This window comes from Centruroides sculpturatus, unplaced genomic scaffold (assembly GCF_000671375.1).
Source record: "Centruroides sculpturatus isolate CEXI.00-Female unplaced genomic scaffold, Cexi_2.0 scaffold157, whole genome shotgun sequence".
Taxonomy (NCBI): domain Eukaryota; kingdom Metazoa; phylum Arthropoda; class Arachnida; order Scorpiones; family Buthidae; genus Centruroides; species Centruroides sculpturatus.
Genome location: NW_019384522.1, coordinates 736,993 through 760,307, shown reverse-complemented (window position 1 = coordinate 760,307; position 23,315 = coordinate 736,993). Strand labels below are relative to the sequence as shown.

Genomic DNA, 23,315 nt, shown 5'->3' with positions numbered 1-23,315 from the left:
TCAACGGACTTATGTTATAGATCTAGGATTAGGAGAAAATTATTATTAAAAACGATCAAACTAGAGAAGTCGAATGACAACAGGATAAAAATTAGAGATGACTATTTTTTAAAAAATAATATAATGTACACTTATGATTTGAATAATAGAGAAATAATTCAGTTAAATCATTTTTTAGAGACAAATATAATATAAGATCAGTTAAAATAAACCAAAATTTAAAAACAATGCAGGAAAAAAGGAGAATGGCTAAAAATATGGAAAACAAATATAGAAAAATGAATGGAGATAAGTGGATAGTTATAGATAATGAATTGAATGAGAAAAAGGTCGAAATTCCAAAAAAAGAAAAAATAATGTGATGATAAGTTTTTGGAATATTCAAGGATTAAGAGGAAAAATATTCAAAACCTCGATGAGAAAATTTCTGGAGTCAAACAAAATTATTGGATTTTTAGAAACCTGGATTATAAAATTTAGTGAAGTGGAAATAAAATATCTAGAAAAAGACAATAACGTAATAATTAGTAATGCTTAACGCAAAAATAAGTTTGGACGTGCATCATGTGGAATTCTGTTATTGATAAAGAAAAAATTAGGTGAAATATTTCTTCAATATATAACAGATTATGCTATTGCTGTTATAATAAAATTAGATAATAATATAAAAATGAGATGGTCTTGTACATATTTGGGAGTAATAGGAATATATATACCACCTTCTATGGAGAAGAAACAAATTCTAAATGAAGTGCAAAAAGTTTTGAATAGATGGTCCAACCTCACTCAAATGTGGATAATAGGAGGTGATCTAAATGCACGTATTGGCGAACTTACCGATACCATATTTTGTCAGACATTTGAAAACTTAGTCAATAACAGATTATCTACAGATAAAGTGTTAAACATAGGAGGAAAAATACTTCTAGATTTTATTCACAATAACCAACTAATAATTCTGAATGGTAGGATGAGGNGATTTATATGATATATAACTATGTTAAACAACTAATTAAATAATAATTATGACAAAATATTAATATAATTATATAGATTAGTATATGGTAAATACTAATATTGTTAAAAAATTATTATATGAGATGTTAATATGCGTTTCATCAAAATAAAACGCCCTTGTAACAGGCGAAAGCCTTCTATGCCAATAAAGATTACTTACTTACTTACTTACTCAGGGTTAAAGTTGGGAAAAAATTATCTGTAGCATTTTAGCTAATTTTACTAAAAAAGTTGTTGCAAAATTTTAGAAACTGTAGCTAACATTTCTCATCTGTGAGGCAACCCAGAACAATACACAATACATTATTGTTTAAACATATGTATAAATTCTCATAGATACTGTACATTATTACAGTGTACTGCACTACCAATATACCATAAATCTATTGTTACAACCCACAACTATCATACATTATTGAACAATTCTTCTTGGTTTTGATTCACATCAGGCAACAAATGCTGAATGAAAATCAAATTCCTATCTTGGGAGCCATTTATGGAGATATTTAACAAGTTGCTGACATTTTTTACATCAAGACAGTTTCAATTGAAGTTTTTGGTAATATCATCTCACTGAAATTTCTTTCACGCTCGACACTATGCACTGTGTGTGAAATAACAAATTCAATAACTGTTGATATATGAGGAGTAATCTGAGAGAAGGTCATTTTCAACTATCATTTTATAAACTTTTGCTGATGACATATCCTTACATCCGACAGCAAAAAATTTGCTATAAGTAATAGATATGTATATGTTACCGCTAAAGCTCGAAATCCGTTAATGTGTACATTACCTAGCTAATCTGCAGATTAACTAGGGTGATCCGTTAAAGCTGCGAAATTGTTCAATTTCTCAAATTACCTAGGTAATTTGCAGAGTATCTAGGTAATCTGCACATTAACGGCTTCCGTATCGTTAAAGTTCAAAAGTTTGTTTCTTTCACTTCCTTTCCCCAATCCTTCTTTTTACGTAGATAAATTTAAATCCTAGAATTGCAAGCACCGAATTGGTGAGTAAAATCAAGAAAAGATTCTTCGCAAACCTCTTTAGCGAAGATTTAAAATATAATACGTAGTGTTTTAATAACAAACCAAAGTANGTCAGTTGTCATTCAGGTATTTGCATATGAACTGTAATCAACTGGTAAATCTGTTTTACATTCTTAAAACATTAGAATTTTTTTTTTTTTTCAATCATTAGAAGTCTTTCTCTCTGCCTATGCAATATACCAAAGACCTTTAATACATTTCTTCAGTGATTTAAATCCTTTAGCACTTTCATATTTAAACATATAGGCTAAGTATGATCAGGCATTGCACAAAAATAAAATGTTCTTTCACGTGCATTTTACATATTCCTAAGTGGATATTCTGAAGGACTGCTGAATATCCACTTAGTTACTGTTACAAAATACTACCATTCTAGTTTCTTACCAAAGGAAAAAATGTACAGTAGAGCATCAATTATCCAAATGCCGATCAACTGAAACATCAATTAATCGAAAGCTTTCCAGTCGGCAAATTTAAATTTCCGCTAGTGCTGTGACACTGCAATCTTTGGCTATGTCTTGGGCTACTCCAATATTATTTTTGTTGGTGTGCATGTTTTAGCTGGCAGCACTGGCATGACCATGAGAATGTACTTAAGGATATGCCAGGATTTGAACAAATTTCAACATGGGATAGGTTAATGTATTTTTTCGTACATAATCGGTTATCCAAAAAATCGATTTTCCGAACAACACCTGTCCCCAATTGATTTGGATAATCGATGCTCTACTGTACTTTAATATTTATTCAGGTGCAAAAGAGATCTTTCCAACATCGCACAAGTACATGCATTAGTTCAACATCGCACAAGTACATGCAATATTTTGAGTAAAATAAATTAATTCATTCAAAAAAGATTCGTGTTTAATTGCATGGTAGTTCTGTGGCAATACATATATTTTTTCTTTCTCTCTTGAGCACATGGATAGTGAAAGGAAATCATTGTAAGATTTAGCATAACATTTAAAGAATCTCTAACTGTAAAAAATAAAAATCAACATTGCATAAATTAATATAAAAATACAGTTACTGTAACTTTATTTTGTTGTAGTGTGTTTCAAAATGTCTTGCTCTTGATGAAGCTAGAAAATGTTTGTGGAATCTATGTGCTTGCTTCTTGTGTGTTTTATCTAGTTTCCTCATAAATTATAATTAGTTCACAATAGTATTTGTGAGCATAAGCAGGGTTTAAGCTGAAAAAAAATTTTCTGTAGTGTTTTAGCTAATTTTACTAAAAAGTTGTAGCAAAATTTTAGAAACTGTAGCTAACATTTCTCATTCATGAGGCTGCTCAGAACAATACACAATAAACCAGCAATTATTTATTGTGACATCGTCACAAAGTCATGTCAGGCTGCAATTTTTAATCATATTTTTAATTTATTTAGTTTATAATATATGCTCTCCACCTCAAATTAGTACTGTAGTGTCTTGCCCCTATACATTATACTTTTCCTTTAACAATAAAGTCGTGCCAGTCATCTGTTAACTGCTTTCAGAGGTAAAGTTTTGAATTGAAATAACAAATTTCAGTTTGTATCAGAAGTTTGTGTATAGTTAATCAGGGCCTCCTGCTACTAAGGTTTCCATACCTGGTCTTGGATTTTATCTAACTCTGTTCTTGAGATTAAGGAAAGACGGACAAATGAATGGATGACAGTGGGAATTTACAGGTCTACAATTTTTTTAAATAGCAGCCCAATTATTAAATAAATATTTGTTTATTCTTTGATACTGTACATTATTACAGTATACTGCACTACCAATATAACTATAAATCTATTGTTACAATCCACAAGTATCATACATAATTGAACAATTCTTCTTGGTTTTGATTCACACCAGGCAACAAATGCTGATTGAAAATCAAATTCCCATATTGGGGATCATTTATGAAGATGTTTAACAATAAGACATATTTTACATCAAGACAGTATCCAATTGGAGTTTTTGTTAATGTCATCTTACAGAAACCTTTGACTGGGTGTGAAAGAACAAATTCAATAACTGTTGATATATGAGAGTAATCTGAGAGGTCATTTACAACTATTATTTTATAAACTTTAGCCTATGACATATCCTTACATCTGAAGCAACAAAACTTTTAAACAAATCCCACTCCATCAGAAATTTTTTAAAAATTACAATATTAATATTGTAATTTTAAAAGCAAAATTTCTGACACAATTAAGTATTCACAAAAACACAATCAAGTATTTGTTTATTGGAAACTTTCATGTCTACAAAGCAGAGAAGACATAATGTCCATACATGACGTGATGTCTGTCAAAGTGGACTTCTCTTTTGTGCAGTCAGCACGAGAGATTGCATTGCACTTGATTGGTACTTCCAATTTTAGGATATATAGGGTGACATTAGGGTTGCCACCTGACCGGTATTGGATAGGTTTGGCTGGCAATTTTAATCGAGGCCAGCAGTCAACAAAAATATTTGTTTTTGCAAAACAGTTTAAAATATAAACTAAATTGTATTTTAATTGAAAAAATATTAGATAAAATTATTTTTAATATTTAGTATGTTCACTTATAATGATAAAACACTTGAACAACTCCTTAAGTACTTTTTCAGCAACACTTTCATTTGTTTAAACAAATATTTTCGACCTTTTTCACAGGTCTGCATCAAGTTTAACAAGAAGATTTGCACTGTTTAAGAAGACAGTTCAAATCTTTTTGTTAAACCTGATGCAGACCTGTGAAAAGGGTCAAAAACATTATTTTATAGAAATTAAAGTGTTGCTGTAAAAAGTATATAAGGTGTTGTTTAGGCTAAATTAGTTTCAGCCTATACAGAAGCGTTTTGTAATGATAAAACGACTTTCTCGTTATAACTAACAATTAAAGTTTTTGTTATAATTCTTAAAAGATGATGTAATATGTTAAATTTTCAAATGTGTTTCATGCAATTTTAAGTAAAAATAATTTTTCGCACTAAATTTACTGTTGTTTTGAGTTTTAAAAGTTGATTTTTTAAGATGAATCAGTCTAGGCATTCATTTCATTCTTTTTTCCTTGAATAAGTACATGTAATTGTAAATTTAGGAAAATATGGCTTGAGTGAATGAATTCAAAACTTGGTTAATTCGTGGTGATGATGATATTCATTCAACTCATTGCATCATTTGCCAAACCTCATTTAGTGTTAAGTATGACGGAATAATGCACTTACGAGGCATGCTGATTGTGAGAAGCATTAAAAAAGAAGTGCATCTTCTCATTACCCTCCCCCAGTCATTGTGTTGGCCAACGAAACAGTTTTCAAAGAAGACAACCTTAGATGACACAATGGGATAGTTTTTTTTTTCAAGTAAAAGGAAATTAGCTGTAATTTGTTTAGTAGTAGTGTTGCAATATTAAATGTATCTGCAATAAGATTACAAATTTATTTTCTACTACACAATAAAAGCATGTGTACATATAAATGAAGAATTTTTGGTTTTTTTTTTTTGAAAGATTGATTCTGGATTTTCCAATCATTTTCCATTCTTAAGCTCAATGTTTATTAATTAATGAAAGTACTGTTCTTGCAGTGTAAATTGTTTATTTTTTTTAAACTGAAATAAACTTTAGAAAGTATTCAAAAGAATCAGAATTGAGAGAAATTTTGGTATTTTCCCATCACTAGTTAAAACATCTTAAAAACTAACAATTTTAAGATGTGTTAACCACTTGGAAAACATTAGGTTTTTAGCAAAATGTGCAAGAAATGTGCCAAGTTGCACTAAATCCAAACTCTTGTGGTATCTTAGCGAAAAAACTAGCGACAGCTTAAACCCTGTGTACTACGGTTTCAGTTTTGCGATTGAGTTGACTATATTTCTTTATATGTAAGATCTTTGTACTAATGTAATCTGTAACAAAACAGAAAAGTTTTTTTATTTCAATTGAAATTATTTCTTTATTTAAAGAAATTTTAAAAATTAATTAAATTTTAAATCAAAAGGTTAATGTTGAAAGAACTACAGAAAATTAAAATAAGGAAATTAAAAACAGAAATGATCTGAAGATTAAATTATTTTAAAAGCAGTTTATAATTGTTTGCAATAATTATTATATTATGAGATATCTGCAAAAATTCTAGATTAAAACCTAGTAGTTAATTAATAAGAAATTGCTAATATACAAATTACAATCAAATCTCAGGTTTTGAATGCCTCACTTTTCAAACAATTCAGTTCATGAACAAAATTTTAAACTCGTATTTGCCCCCATTTGCCATGTGATAAATCTGTTGCTGAACAAGCTACTTGGCAAGAACCAGCCACAGATTAGAGATACACTGATGGTCAACTCCCTATACTTCCTATGTGAAAGAAAGTTGATGGCCTGACCAATCACCAACAGGACTACCAATTCTGAAGTTAGTAGTGCTGTAGTCCTAAATCATTGATGACATAGCTATTTAAATCAGGTTTCAATGCACATGCAGGAAAAATACTATTTGTTTTTTTTGGTAGGCATCGCAGTTGAATCTAAATAAAATTAATTAATAAAAATTGCATTAATTGACATTTACTTTATAAAAATGGCATTCAAGAATTTAAAGGTGCTTAAGTCAAATTAAATAACAAAAACTTATTAATATATTATCTATTATAATATTAATATTTGATACTTAATAATACTAGATAGCCAATTAGTTAAAACTAAAAATAATAAAATAATAATTTAAACTCCAGATTTGACATCAAAACTAATAATAAAATTAAAGTAAAATCTAAATTAATTAGTTAATTAAAATTAAAATCAAATCAATTAAAACAATATTTTGGAAAGTTTGGATAAAGTACTTGTTGTCATTTTGATTGATTTGGTTATATTTCATCCAGGTAGTCATAGTTGACTATTTATAGCACTTTGTAAAGTATTGGTTTTAGTTTCAGTTGGTGGTGATGGGACATTTTGCTTATAATATATACAGTAATACCTCGACTTATGCTACCCTGACTTACGCGAACCCGGAGTTACACGATTTTCAAATCTCGTTGATTCGTCTTTTGTTTGAGCGCCACGCAACCCTTGATTACTCACTCCCCCACACTATTGTTCAGCTTACATGTTTGGATGTGTCGCACGGAATCGACACATAGCTACAATTTATTTTGTGTTATTTATTTCTGTGTTTGTTATATCTATGGCGACTTGAGAGACTCTACTATGTCATCCAAACGAAGTAGAACTAATTCTTCTGCATCAAACAAGAAAAGAAAAACTTTATCTTTGGAATGTAAAGTTAACATTGGGTATGTTCGTAAAGTCGAACGAGTTAAACGAGAATGACGTCATCGTTATTCCTATTTCGTTAGACTTTTCGAACGATTCGTTACTAACGCGTTTAACTCGTTTGACTTTACGAACGTACCCATTATTAAAGACTTCGATACAAAAATGAAAATTTGTGAATTGGCAAAGAAGTTTGATCTACCGGAATTGTCGGTCAGAACAATTATAAAAGGCAAAGAAAAAATTCTCGAAGCTGTGAAAAATGCTCAATCTTTAAATTCAAGCATCATTCGTAAACGTCACAGTATTATCGCTGAGATGGAAACAATGTTAAAATTATGGCGTAATAATCAAGTAAATGTGAAAAATTGTAAAATAATATAGGTATAATTTGTTATACATATGAATTATCTAAGATTTTATTAAACATTTTTTTCTAAATTATTGTTTTCTTTAGTCTCCGGCCCCAATTAAAAATTATTTGTATGTATTTATATGCGAAATTATACCCCAACTTATGCGAATTCGACTTACGCGGTTACTGCTCGGCCCCACCTATCGCGTAAGTTCGGGGTATTACTGTATATATATATTTAGAATAGATAGAGATATAGATAATATTATATTGCATTTTTATGCATGAAATATAGCTAAAAAAAGGTTAAAAAAGGGGTGGCTTTGTTTTGGGGGTTAGGAATGTATTAGTCAATTTTATATTGTTTCGGGTTTAGAACAAATCAGTTTTCAAACAATTTTTAGAAATGAATTAAATTTGAAAACTGAGGTTTGACTGTAATTTGAAATAAAAATGGATTCAAATTAAAATGACTTATTAAAATGGTTAAAATGAAATATTTTTTCCTATTAGTAATGAAATGGAGAAAGTCAAATCATCAAAAGTACCAAAGAAAATTAAAAGGAAAAAATCCATAAAAATTAAAAATCCAACAGAAGAAAAAAATATTGAAAAAATTAATAAAATTAAAACAAAACAGAAGAGAAAAATAATGATTCAAGATAATGAGATTAGCAGTACTGTTTCTGATGTTGAATCAAATATTTTAACTGATGAGACACTGCAGAATTCATTATTAATAAAACCTGGATCTAAATGGTTTGAATATAAAGTAAGTGTTGAATTTATATCATCTAATTTAGACTAGATAATATATGTATACTTATATAATTCTAATAAATTTAATTTGTATTAATTAAAGTGTTTCTTATACTAATTGGGATGGAATTTGAAAAAATTGTAGATCTATAAATTAAGGATTTCTCCCACACCGGGTCATATACAACAAATATGTGTACTCTTTAACCAATATCCGGTGTGAAAATTCCAAACTAATATTCGCAAATGCTTTTGATGCCTCTTCTGGGCTCTTCTTCAGGCCAAATTTATTATACTGGATTCTTAAATCGAATATTTTTAAATAAGAACGTGCTCTGTTACTAGAAGTTCAAATAAGGAAGGTAATCACGTGCCTTTCCGAATTATAATTTCTTTATAATTTATATTCGTGGAGATATGTTGTGCGCATCTTATAATAATCTCGCGTATTTTATAATCACGTGCCGTTTCTAAAAATAATTTTAACTAGTGGATATACGATGTGCGCATCCCATAATAATCTGGAGTATCGTATAATAAATTACAATTCATCATCCAATAAATACTGCCACGCTGTTGAGAGATTCATTTCTTCTTTAAGATTGATGCAGGTTAGTTTGCGATCTGCTTTGTAAATTTCCATCGCTTCCAAAGTTCTTAGATGTTCATGATGACGAGTGGTGTGGATGACCCGTGCCTCATTAAAAATCGGGGTTATGTCTGGGTTTGTTGCATATGTCGACAATGCTGTCGTATATTTGTTGTGGGTGATGTCTGCTTTATGTTCCTTTATTCTAGTAGCTAACAAACGTTTAGTGGACCCTATGTAAATTAGTTGCCTTTGCCATCTATCGTCCATTAAGGGAATGGTGTATATTCCCGGTAGCCTGTTCGGGTTATGGGCGTCTTTTCCGTTTCTTAATAAATTATATATGGAAGGGTTTCTTCTGTATGTAATTCTAATTCCTTTTTTCTTTGCAATTGAATTATATATCGTTTTCATTTGTGGGTTGTACGTTACTGGGACCCTTTCCATATGTTCTTTATCAACTGCTCCTGATGTCTTTTCTTCATCTGTTTTACTGTTTATGTGAAGGTGCTGATTACATAATTTGTTTATTATGTTGCCATAACCGTGGTCTTTAGCGACATCTCTAATATACGCTAATTCTTGTTGTAGAGCGTAGGTTGTGGAAGAGTGGGAATAGGCCCTTTCTACCAAAGTCCTGAATGCCGCTATTTTGTAAGAGTACGGGTCACAGGAATTGATGGGTATGTACGATGGTATAGTTGTGGGTTTTCTATAAACTTTTGTTTGTATTGTTCTTCCTTTAATTTCAATTTCTATATCCAAGAAGTGGATTTTTTCTTCACTATGCTGCTCTAATTCCAAATAAAGGCCATAAGGGTTGTTGTTCATGGCTGTCTTAAATTGTCTTAGATCTGGTGGTGTTTTCCAGAAAATTATAATGTCATCTATATACCTACCATATATGATTATATTTGAGAGAAAGAGTGGTAGTGTTTTGGTTTCTAATGCCCTAATTACCATTTTGCACAAGTCCCTAGATAATGGATTTCCATGGGTACTCCTCTCTCTTATGCATATGTGTTTCCTTTGAACTGGAATACCAAACTGTAACAGGCTAGATGGGCCAATTCCAGTATATCTTGGTGCAGATTAGTATCATTTACTTTTTCTATGAGGAAATCTCTTAGTGCACAAAAACAAGGTTGTATTTTTATTGAGGGGTATAATGATCTAAAATCCCATACTGTGGCGTATCCTGGCTTGTTTATAGTTTTGAGTTTTAATATCAATTCTTTTGGATCGAGATATTGAATTGGTATTTAATAAAAATAAAAACGTTTTCGACTATATTTAATAGTCTTCTTCAGTTCAGTATTTTTAAGTATTTATATTCCAGTAAGTTATTTTATTTTATTTTATTTTGTTGGTAATAAAGTTGTAAATTTCTAACTTGGAAATGGATTTTGAGTTTGGATAATTATATAAAATTATATTCTTATAGTTATAATCATTAGTTAGGGAGTCCATTTTAAATTGCATAAGTTCATTGTCGTTTTGTAGTTTATTAACTTGTTGTTTTAAGTTAATAATTTCTTCTTTCATTTTTATTTGTTGTTCCTTGGTCTCTCATAAGTTTTGATGTATTAGTTCTAAGCAGGGCTGTGGAGTCGCATAAAAATCTACTGACTCCAACTCTGACTTTTCCTTACCATCCGACTCCAACTCTGACTGGGGGCAGACTTGTTACCGAAAGAGACCCGGAAATTCTGATGTCTTCATGTGACCTCAGAATAAAAGGTTCAATAAATAGAGTTCTAATAAAGATAGAACATAGAAACTTTTTATTCCAAAGCTAAAAGACTGCTCTAAGTAATGACACAGTCAATATATAAATATGTATTCGATAATTTTTACTTTTCTGGCTGTTATATATAACAGAGGGAAAGTGTAACGCTCGGTCAAAAAAATGACCCCTCCCAAATTTTTACATTTTTGGACTCAGGACACATTGAAATTTTGAGATATGCAAAAGATTCGAGTTTTTTTTCTATATGTATGGATGTTAGACTGTGTGTGGGGGCATGATTTTGTTCACCCTGTTTGAAGCCTAATAATTTCTGTGGTCAGAGTGGTTAGAATTGGAGTCAGATGATTTAACACAGGAGTTAGTTATTAAGCGTCAGAGTGGTTGAACTAAATCATGTCCCCATACACATTCTAACATTGTAGGCGAGAATATCTTAACGGGTTTTACTGTACTATTATAAAATGACAAAAAAGCTTACTTTGAGGGTAGAGATGAGTTTTACTTTTTATTTTTTAAATTTTGAATGCTAATAATGAGTAAAATATTCATTAAGACATATGACACATGACCTCTTTTATGTCTTCACCCTGTCGACCTTTAATTAAGAACCAAAATTTAATAGTATTAATGCCTCTTTATACTTCAGCTACAGTGCCACGTTTCATTTCTGAGATATTGTTTAATGTCTCAGAACAGGAAATAAAGAAATTAAACAAATTAGACGCCAACATACACATGCGTGTGAATTTTTCTTCTTTTATTGACTTTTTTGGGGGTTTGGGAGGTCTCCATACATGTAGATTTGCAAAAGAAACATGGAGGGTCAAATTTGACACGATTTCAATACTTTTCCGTTGTATATACATAACAAGTTGGGAAGTAAAAAGGAGTCGGAGTCGGCAGATTTTTTGATGACTCTGACTCCGATTCCACAGTCTTCGTTCTAAGTCTTCTTTTATAAATGTCATTTGGTTGAACAGTTTGTTGTTTGAAGTATTTATTGAAGTGGATATTTTATTCCATATAATTGCAGTTGTAGTGTCTAATTGGCTGTCCGAGTTATTTAGTGGTATTGAGTTAATATTAGTTGACTCACTTGTAGAGCACTGAGAACTTTGTTGAAGTAAGTTCGAGTTATAATTCATTGACTCTATTGCTTCTTCTTGTAGATCTTTCTTTGAGTGTATTTCATAGTCCATGATGAGTTTGAAGTTTGGTGTAGTTGGTTGATTCTGTTTTTTCTCTGTCCTAGTTCGAGTCAGAGGAGGTCTTTTACGCTTCACAGGTGAACATTGCATTTTTATTATTATTAATTTTCACTAAAATAATATTAATTTGAACTTGTATTAATTACATTTTAATCAGAAATAGTTTAGACTTAAATTTTTGTGCAAGTGGAAAGTACACAAAAAAGTCACCCGCAGCCTTGGCAGTCAAACATACTCCCTAATTTACAGGAGTTTCTTAAATTTATGATGCTTATTTTTGTGTTTTTGAATCAAATTACAATAAAATAAACATAAAAAAAGCACTTTCAGAATTCCAATTATGTCGTTAGAAAGAAGACAAAATGAAGAAATTAAACATATAATCATAGTTTTTAATGTAAAGCTGACAGTTTCACGGTTTTAGAATAAAAACTTGTTTGTTTTTATGTGACATAACTTCTTTGTTTTTTTTTTTTAAATGCACCCTTTAGAGAGGGATCTATAACCTCACTTAAATTGGCATGCCAGCATTCACCAGGATAAGCCAGCATGCCAGTTTTTACCATGTGGAAATATCTGATTTTCTGGTATCTTCGGATAGACCGGCATGCTGGTCGTCCTGCGAAAATACAGTATGACCAATCATAACACATTGCTTGGATTTTAAATTTGTTCACTACCTATACATTCAATGTTTCAAGTACCATTTTAATCTTTAGAAACATTTGATCCTGTATAACAGCATGATGATGACTGTTGAAGATGGCTGAGAACATTAGCTGGTTTATTAAAATATTGTTGTTTTACTGATTTAAGTAAGGTTATATTGTTTTGTATCTTTAAGGATTGAATCAGTTTGGATGTATATACTTGATTCATCTCTAATTATTTAATTTAAAATACAGTGGAATCTGGTTATTATAATCAATGTTCCCTCTAAGCTGCACGGCCGTGCACTGCTCAAATTGTTGCCATGCACAAGAATTTGTGTGCCGCGCAGGCGAGCATGCACACCAATTTGAATTGTTGTTTACTTATTTCTCACTCTGTCTGCAACATGATTATTGCTGCGTATATTTCAATTAAATACATTAAATCATTGACAAAAGATAATATTTTGTATAAAAGTATGTTTTAAAATGAATTTTAATCTCTACTTTATAATTAATTATTTTAATTTTTATAGGAAAAAATAAGATTTTATATGCTCAGAAAAATTTTTTGTTCAGAATCTGCTCAGCAAAATTTTTTTTTGCTCAGAGAAGTATATGTTCTGCTCATCTACAAAAAAAATAGAGGAAACATTGATTTTAATTGCAGATAATGTTATCAATCAGCTATTGTTATCACAATCAATCAGTCTGAAAACACTGTATATAAATGTAGTTAAAAATACTTTGCCTATTACAATCAAACTTTGATTGTAATAGGCAAAGTATTAACATGTAATAGGCAATAGCTATTATTATCAATTGTCATAATTACCTTTAAGAACAAATGATAAGAATTTTGAGAAAATTCATTCTAAAGGAACTTTTCTTTAAAACTTATTTTAAACCAAGATATACCTTTTATCTTTAACATGTTATAAGGGCATGACAAGAATTCTTAGAAATTACAGTGGAATCTCATTTTAATGGATTACTCAGTCTACCAAAAATTATCTGTTGTTCTAAGAATTTGTTATATTGCGAACAATGGATTTTCCATACACCCAGGAAAATATCCATTATTCAAAAAAATTTCTATTTTTAACCTCTACATATAAGAACTGCCAGTACTTGAAATTATTCAGTCTCTTATTCTTTATTCTATAAAACACTTATGTTACAAGATTGTATATTATGTCATACATGTTTATGACATATCTAATGGAAATTGTATATACTGTAAGCACAAAAACAGACAAATTATGCATGCTCATTAGCAGTTTAATTGACTTCATGATTTGTTACAAAAGTCATCCATCTTTGTTTGTTTGTTGACACTTTTCTGCCTATTGAATATATTATTACCAATATCATGTACAGCCTACAGTATTTATTTGTGCTGAAACTTGTCAAGAAGGTCTGTATGACTTGGAAAGTTTGTTTGTTTGTTTAGTTATGACAATGTAACACTTGGGCGATCTGCCTAGGGGGATGCCTTCTGGGAGGTCTTTTTAAGGGAAACTGGCTTCTATTTAGGCATTACAGACATGGAGAAAACCCAGAAAACTCTAACGGCCGATTGCAGAGACAGAGTTTACATTAAACGACGTTTACATTGGCTCTTACTTACTTCGCTATTACTCCCCTGTTTTAGGAGTCGTTCGGCCAATCGGATTATTTCTTCGTGACGTCAGAAATGGTCGAGTGAGTCTAGAAAATAAGTCAAATAACTTGTTTCTAATCGCTGTCTTGTAGACAGCGATTAGAAACAAGTTATTTGACCTATTTTCTAGACTCACTCGACCATTTCTGACATCACGAAGAAATAATCCGATTGGCCGAACGACTCCTAAAACAGGGGAGTAATAGCGAAGTAAGTAAGAGCCAATGTAAACGTCGTTTAATGTAAACTCTGTCTCTGCAATCGGCCGNAAACGTTAATGCATTTCGGGGTCGTTGTACTGTTAAACAAACGAGACAATTTTAATAATTACAGAAATCTGTTTATAGATATAAAAATGTAATATTAATAATAAAATATTTAAAATTATTCATTTCGACAGTAATAAGATGTCGAAATAATTCCTTAAAAATCTATTCCGAAGACGAATTTCGAATTCGGTATAAATTTTCTAAATATGGATTTGTTCATATTTTAAATCGTATTGGCAACGAAATTAAATAACGAAATAGAAAAGGATTGTCATTAATTGTCGAACAATGATTTTGACGGCCTTAAGCTTTCGGAATATAGCTGACGACCATTTCTGACGTCACGAAGAAATAATCCGATTGGCCGAACGACTCCTAAAACAGGGGAGTAATAGCGAAGTAAGTAAGAGCCAATGTAAACGTCATTTAATGTAAACTCTGTCTCTGCAATCGGCCGTAAGTGGCCAACCCAAACTCCCAGTGTTCAGGGAATGAAGACTGCTTGGCACTGGTGGACCGACTTGGAAAGACACTAAATTTTGGCACTACACTTGGACCAGCATCAGAATGTTTATCAGATGGCTTCTTCTCAATCTTATCAGCTTGCTGACTCTCTTCATACAATTCTTCAATAGCATATATCCCAGGTGTAACAAGTGCATTATTGAACTATACAAATTCCTGGAAAAACCTAAATATTAACTAAATATTGAAAAAATGCAAAGTTTACAATAGATGGGACTGGAAAAAATTTGTTATTCTGAGTTACAGAATTGCTAAAAAGAAGTGAAATTGGCAGGTACAGTACATTGATTTGGCAGGTCTGGGGAAAAAAATTTGTTATTCCAAGAAATCCATTGTTTCACAATCTGTTAAAATGAAATTCTAGTGTCTTTATATATAGATTTTTATTTGAGATGTACCTTGGGAATGAACCTTTCTGCTGTAAATTCTGTAGTTTAATTTTGTGATTTATTGAGTTACAAACAGTTGTTTATAAGAAATGTAGTATATATAAATGTGTAATGTACTAAGTAATGTGTTAAATATAAATTGTACACCTTCATACTATAATTGTTTGTAATAAATTGAGTTCAATAATAATAAATTTTTTATCCTCCATTTAATATTATCAGTCAGTCATTGTTATCAAAAGTTGTAAGTCCCAAAGTGATCATAATAAGGAAATTTCACTGTATATTTAAAAGATTAATTATTAGAAGAACAGTTAATGTTCAAAACTTCCATTATACTTTATTATAATTACCAAGGACTTTCTTATATGGAAGTTTTGAATGTTCTTATGAATTTTTTGGAATATTATATCAAGAAATAAAATTTTTTTAAAAACAGTAGATTCAAGAGATAAAAAGAATGGCTTCAAAAGATCAGTTTAAGTGGAACTAAGATTTATATATTTTTTTAACTACTGTATGTTGCTATAATAGGAACATGATTGAAAAAAATATTTTGTTTAAATTAAATCAAATATTAAATTAATATAATAATATTTCATTAAAATCATGAAATAATTTTTGCTTTTTTTTTCTTATTAGTTCAAATAAAAATGAAATTAATTATTATATTTTTAATTAGTTTTACAGTGAATCTGCAAAATCTACAACTGAAGAAATGAAAGATACAAACATTGATCTGTTGAAATCTTTTGCTACAAATTTGTTTCATAAGGATATTACAATATATCGTCAAGGTAATTTTAGGAAAAAAATATTTTCTTGATTTGCAGAATTAGGTTTTTGTGGTTTGTTTTAACATTGTTGTGTTTAGACTAAAGATACTAAAATTGTTAAACAAAAATATGCCAGTTTTATATTGTTTAAATAAAAACATATACTAGATTTTTTTATAGTAGATTTAACAATAATGTCAAATTATTCATGCCTAGATATAGTAGGTGAAAACTAAACTAATGGGTGATGTTATATATCATTGACATGCATATCAATGATATATCCTTTTTTCTCACTTCAAATTATTTCCACAAGTTTTACTTACTTATTAATGCAGATTCTGATAGCCTTATCTAAGGTTTGGAATCTGGAAAGCAAAAGTATCATGTTAAGCTGTCACTTAGAAATACGAATTATTTTTGAATAATTTTTTAATGAAAAATTATGAATAATACATTTGATTACACTGCTTGAACAGTATTTCACATTTCCTGTCATATCAAAATTTTTATGCTTTAGTCTACTGAAAAAAGGCTAAAGTGAAAAAATGTCATTCCCAAAAAATACCCCAAATTTTTTGTCAATCGATAAAAATATCCCCATTCTTGTAGTTTTCATGAAAGCTGCCTTTGGTTCTCTATGTTACTTCCTTTTTTCTATCCCAAATTTGACTCTGACATGATATCAATGAGCATATGGCACATGGGAGCTTGACATTCTGCTGCTTTTCTTTAAGCATGATTCAATTTCACACTGAATGTCAAAATAAGCAGAATTGGTATTTTTATGGCCATTTTACTAAAAATATTGCCAAGTGGCAATTTTGGTGTCATGCAGTATAGTCCCAGAAATTCTATAATCTTTATAACTGTTTTGAGTTTTGCACTTGTTATGTTGCTAACATCATTACATCATTAATATGCTTTTTTTAAATCTTTTGCACTTTTTCACTTCAAAAAAATGTTAAGAAACAAAAACATTTTTTTTAAAGAATGAATAGTTATAGATACAACAAGATCATGAATAATACTCAGCTTTTTTTCAGTGTATATATTTTTGTTTATAAAGGCATAATTCACTAATGCAATGGATTAGGATTCAGACTACTGCTGTAAAGCAATTTCTTAAAGCAAAGTACAGCCCTTTTTTCTCACTTTCCAGTGCATATAAAATCCTAAAAACATATCTGTGTTATAATTTATTAAGTGTATAATAGTGTTGGCCTAAAAAATGACGCAAAAGTAAAAATAATAGATTAAAAAATCCTTGAAAATCTCCATAAGAGCAAGGTAAATGCAGAAAATAATAAACATGTTGCAAAATGTGTTAAAACAAGATACAGCTGTACAAAGTGTAATCACTAGATATACTAATGTATATAGGTTGTAATAATCAAGTATTTCAATCAAATTAATTGATCATAGCTTAACTAATTTTAAAATAATTGATTATATAGATATAACAAATCTAAATTTTATTATTTTATGCAATATAGTGATTTAATTATTAATAATTAAAATTATGTTTTTAATAAAATTTTAAAAAGGAAAATCAATGAAGCGTGATTATAGTTGGATTCGAACAGTTTTGAAAAATGGAACAATAGCAGATAAAGTATCAGCTCACACATTATTAATACAGGATTCAGCTGTTCATAACTTATCCAGTATTGACTCACTTATTTTAATGGTTAATGCTAAAGGCAAGAAGGAATGTTTGATTGCTGTGGGTAAGACAAGTTAATATTAAAAATTTCATTTTCTATAAATATATATTAAAATTTATTTATAAACTAGAATTATTGAAATTGTAATTAAAATTTTTTTGTTCAGTAATTGTTAAATAATAATAAAATTTCATTACTTTAATATTAAACTAGAACAGAAATCCTTTTATATTGGGTTGGCAAATAAGTCTGTGCATTTTTTTTAGATGAAAATAAAGGACAATTTTTTTCATAGAAAATAAAAATTTTATTCATAATATATTGACTGCTTTTATCCAGTACCTTTTGCCATTTTTCAGACAGCTTCATAATTCCTCTTTCAAAAATTTTTTTTTTTTTTTTTGAAAACTGTTTCAAGTGTTGTTTATGTCGTCATCAGAAATGAAGCATTGTTTACTTAAAATGCTTTGAAGGGCATGAAACAAGTGGTAGGGGGCAAAGTAATATGAATATTGAGGATGAGGTAGAACATCTCAACCAAGCTCTAACAATTTTTGCTGGGTTTGCAACACTGCATGTTGTTGGGTGTTATTATGGTGAAAGATAATGCCATTGTAATTCACTAATTCTGGATGCTTCTGAATTGCTTTGTTTAATTTTTTCAGCTGGTCACAGTATACATTGCAATTGATCATTGTATTTTTCAGAAGCAGCTCATAAAACAAAACACCCTTCCATTCTCACCAAATCAAAAGCATGACTTTGTTTGGATAAAGTCCTGCTTGTGAAACGATTTTCAGTGGTTCACTGCACTTACTTAAGATCTTTTGCACTTGATGTTAATGCAAATAATCCATTTTTCATCCTCTGTCACCATTTGCTTCAGAAATAAGTTGCTTTCCTGAAGTTTTTTGAGTGAATTGCAGATGGAAATATGAATAATGCAATTGGCTCCACTAATTTCATGTGGAACACAAACATCAAGTTTGCTGACATAACAAAGTTGATGCAGATGACTTTGCTTGCTTGATTTCAATATTTGAAGAATATCTGTAATCTCCTCTGTCATTTGGCATGGATTACTGTTGACTAATTCTTTTACTTGATTATTGTTGATCTCAACTGGCCAACCTGATTGTGGTATATATTGAATGGAAGAATCTTTGAAACAAAATTTCACATATCATTTCTAGCACACATGTTCTTTCATGGCATCTTTATTGTACCCCTAACATATTTTATTGCAGGATTGCACTGCATTTTTTGCTTTTTTAAAATAAAAAAGTATAATGTGTCAAAAATGCATGTTTTGTTCACTCATCTTTCGAATATTGACAAACACACAAATGAAACTAATTGTCAAGCTTTATTTTTGACAAGTGTTAGTGAAATGTCACTTGTCAAACAGTCATGTGTTTTCAAGGTTGAAACTACTTAATTATCTGGCATAACCTCCAGTGTAATTGCCTATGCACTTCCATTTTCTTGAAAATGTTTGTCCCATATCCTATTTTTCTATTTACTTGAGTTTTATTTCTGTGTATAGTACTGCATTTCCTCAATGTTTTATTTTGTTTCTAATACTTTCTACATTGGTGTAATAACTTAGATAGTAATTGTTTATATATTATTTGCTTGCCTGCCTCCAAACAGATTCAGTGTCGAAGAGTAATAGGTCACATCATTCATTGTCCAGGCAGGCTTTAGGTTTGTATGCTCTCAGTAATCTGTCATTCCTCTGTGCAAAGAATGACTGGAGTAGCGAGAGTCTACTGTATATATTTTATATACTTTCAATAATTTATTATATAATACAATGATTTATCTAAAACACCTGAACTTTTTGGAGCAAAATGTTTTCTGTTTAATGCATCAGCTATTTTACAGTTTAAAATCTTTAAAACACTATAATATTTGTAGTAAAATCTAAAAATCTTTACAATGGATATATTACAAAATATTATTATCTAATAAGAAAGAATTTCAAAATGTCAAAAATTTAGTCTGTAATATTGTTAATTCCAAAATTTTCAGAATTTAGTTGGATCAAATAAATTTGACAAAACAATTTGATTTTTTGTTTGTTATTAAGTAACATTATTATTGTTGTTGTTATTAGATACATTGAAAGATTTGTTTTTGTATGATCTGCTATTAGAAGAAAAGAAATTACAAAAATTTGAACAGGTAACATTCACTATTAACTCTTATCTTTAAATTATATCAAAATTAAATTTTAGTTAATTTGGGCTATCAAAACTTTAACTTTGTATGTATTCATATGTAATGCTAGAAAGTCTATATTAGGTGCAACCTCAATGTTTTATTTTGTTTCTAATACTTTCTACATTGGTGTAATAACTTAGATAGTAATTGTTTATATAAACAATATTAGTTTTACATAATGATTAAACAATTGTAAATAATTGAAAAATTTAAAAAAAGAATAATCAAAGGTAATAAAATGCTGTAATTTAAAATAATGCAGAGCAAACTAATAACAACAGACATTTTTAAAAATAAACATTGGTGCTTAGATTAATTGACTGCTCAGATGCTATGGTATTCAATGAGGTGTTAAGGAGGTATTGTCTAGAATATTTCACACTTTTTAAGTTTTGGAGTGTTTTGGTAATTATACATTAAATCTTTATAATTAAAAATGAATGGAGACTGTTTTCTTTTTTTTTTGTTTGTTTGTTTGATTTTAATTATTCTGTTTGTTTGGAGAAAATAAAGTTGTAACTTTTATTGAAATCACATGCAAATATAATTTTAATTCTTATATTTCTAAGAATGCTTTAACATTTTTAAATATTAACCTCTTAACGACCACCTGTTTTTAATTATAATGTAATTAAGCATAAAAAATACTTAAAACTGAAAAAAAACGAAAGAAATGAGTCTGTTTTGAAGAAAAAGCTTTGAAGTTTAAGTTCCTTTGTCTCGCCTTTCTGCAAAATTTAACACGGATGAGTCATTGTTTACACAGCTGGATGACCTTGAGAACAGCTGGAGTCGGATTTCCCAGGGCATTCTCATAGACGTCTCGGGAGGACAAAGGGTTTAAAGTGGGTGAATACTAACTAGGCCTATATTTTTTAATATTTTTAAAAAATTAAAATTTTTATTGCGATTTCCGACCCCCCCTAATTAATTAAATTTATATAAAATAAAATATATTAATTTTAAAAATTTAAAAACTATTGGAGGTCGTTTTTGACATCAGAAAGCAGCTTTAAATAACTTTACCGAAGTCAAATCCGTGCACTACAACTTTAGAATGATTAATTAATTAAATCTGATAAAAAACTCCCATTAAAAAACAATTAAGCCTTAATCAAGCCTTATCAAATTAACATGTATAGACAGTTCCTGTTTAGTTTTAGTTATTTTGATATACTAATATGATTTTAGTAATTGAAAAAGCATAAATGCTGTTTACAATTTGCACATATAAGTTTAAAAATTCTATAACTAATTATACTGTATATAGAAGTCTAGAAAGTACAGAATTACTTAAGTGCTAATATTTTTTAATGTGCTTGATGCCAGCTATCATAAAGGAAATAGATCAGAAAAACATTTAATCTTAAAATTGAATAGAATATTTCTATTTGATGTTGGAAAAAATATTTGATGTTAAATCAAGTATTATTTTGTTTTATTTTCTTGATGGTGGCTTGAAAATGGTATAAAGTATGCTAAAAAATATTAATATTTAAGTAATTTTATGATACATGTAGATGTGTGTGTAATAAATTACAGAGTTTTAAATATGCAGTTTTATAATGTCAAACATCAAAACACAGAATTAATGTAATATTGCATGAATTTTGTCTTAGATTGTGTTAATTTTGATATTCATGGATATATCAAATTCAAATTCCATAATAATTTCTGAAACTAATAAGAGAATTATTAAGGATATTTGCAATGTGCACCTTTTATAACTAAACCGGGTTTCATAATTTTCTTAAAAGTGACTTACGTGTTAATTTTCTTAGCCTCATTTTCATTAATGCAGACAGATTCTATGGCAAAAGCCATTGGCTTAACAAAAAGCAGCCTTAGAGCAATGTTAACAATTTGTCAATATCAACAACAGAGGAATTAGCTATTGTATTTTTAGCCTATAGAAATGAAGCAAAATACTTTTACCAAGAGACACTAATGTTGACCAATAAAGATGAAATGAGAATTGTGAGATTGACAATTTCAAAAAGTTTTAGGTTTGTTTTTTTTACAATTCTAAGTATTAAACATTAGATTTAAATACTTTGGATCTTGCATCAAAATATCTCATATCTTATGGCTGTATTGTTAAATAATTGTTAAAATTGCAAAAGATTATCTTTTACTGTATTAATTTTCTGTTATGTCATTCAGTCACAAGTCATCCTTATTCCCATTTTTATCACTAGATGACATTATTACTTTCCTCAAAGTCTGGTACATGTGTGTTTATGATTTAGAATTTTCTGCAATTAAGCACTTCTAAAATTAAGAAAAACTGTGCATCATGAATATTCTTATCAATATTTGTTTCTTTATTGGATTTTAAAATAGTTTAAATAGAAATTACAAAATTGGGATTTGGGATTGTTGGGAAAGTTGGAGAAAAATTTGTGTTTATGAAAAATTATGAAAAAAAATAAAATTTATAATTGATTATTAAGATAACAAAATAGGATAATCATAAATTCTAAATTTTTTTCCAGCTTTTACAATAAGCCCAATAATTACTTTTATGCAATGAATTATTTAGATCAGTTCATTGTAGAATTTGTTGATCAGGATTTCTAAGTTGACCAGGTTTCTAAGTCCAACAGACTTAGAAACCTGGTCAACTTAGGTTTCTAAGTCCAACAGACTTAGAAACCTGGAGAATCTAAAAATGTCAGTGAATTTATCAGATTAGGGAAAAGCCATGGAAATCTCAGGGAATTTGGTATTAAACTTGGAAAAGGAAAAAAAAATATATTATTGCAGCATGTATAATGCATTGTATAATGGAAAGGGAACAACAGAAATGAATTGAATGGGCACATTGTGGTGTTACATGATATGAATGATGATCTAAGATTATATTATGCATGATAATTATTAAATTTAATTAATTAAGTATAATAATTACAGTAGAGTGTCGTTTATCCAAAGGAATTCCAGTCGACAAATTTAAATTTTTGCCAGTGCTGTGGCGCTGTAATCTTTGACTGTGTCTTCGGCTTCTCAAATATTTTATGTTTTTGATACTAAATTAACTTCTGAAGTATAATTTTTTATTGTTTTTATATTTTTCAATATATTTATTTTGTTTGTACAAAATAAAAAAATAATTTTTAACGATACAATAGTCTTCGTTAGGCTTAACATCGACGAAAATTCAACGCGAAGCGACAC

General features: G+C 29.3%; 1 protein-coding gene across 1 annotated transcript in view; it reads left to right on the top strand.

The window, feature by feature from the left end:
• The window catches only part of LOC111622775 (CCAAT/enhancer-binding protein zeta-like), a 33,563-nt gene extending 12,771 nt beyond the window's left edge, over positions 1 to 20,792 (top strand). Inside the window, exons 3-6 of the mRNA XM_023365197.1 lie at positions 8,181 to 8,439; positions 16,152 to 16,266; positions 17,793 to 17,975; positions 20,032 to 20,792. Of these exons, the coding sequence (XP_023220965.1) occupies positions 8,181 to 8,439; positions 16,152 to 16,266; positions 17,793 to 17,975; positions 20,032 to 20,129 (655 nt within the window). The 3' untranslated portion in view covers positions 20,130 to 20,792. The remainder of the gene's footprint in view (positions 1 to 8,180; positions 8,440 to 16,151; positions 16,267 to 17,792; positions 17,976 to 20,031) is intronic.
• Positions 20,793 to 23,315: the final 2,523 nt, after the last annotated feature.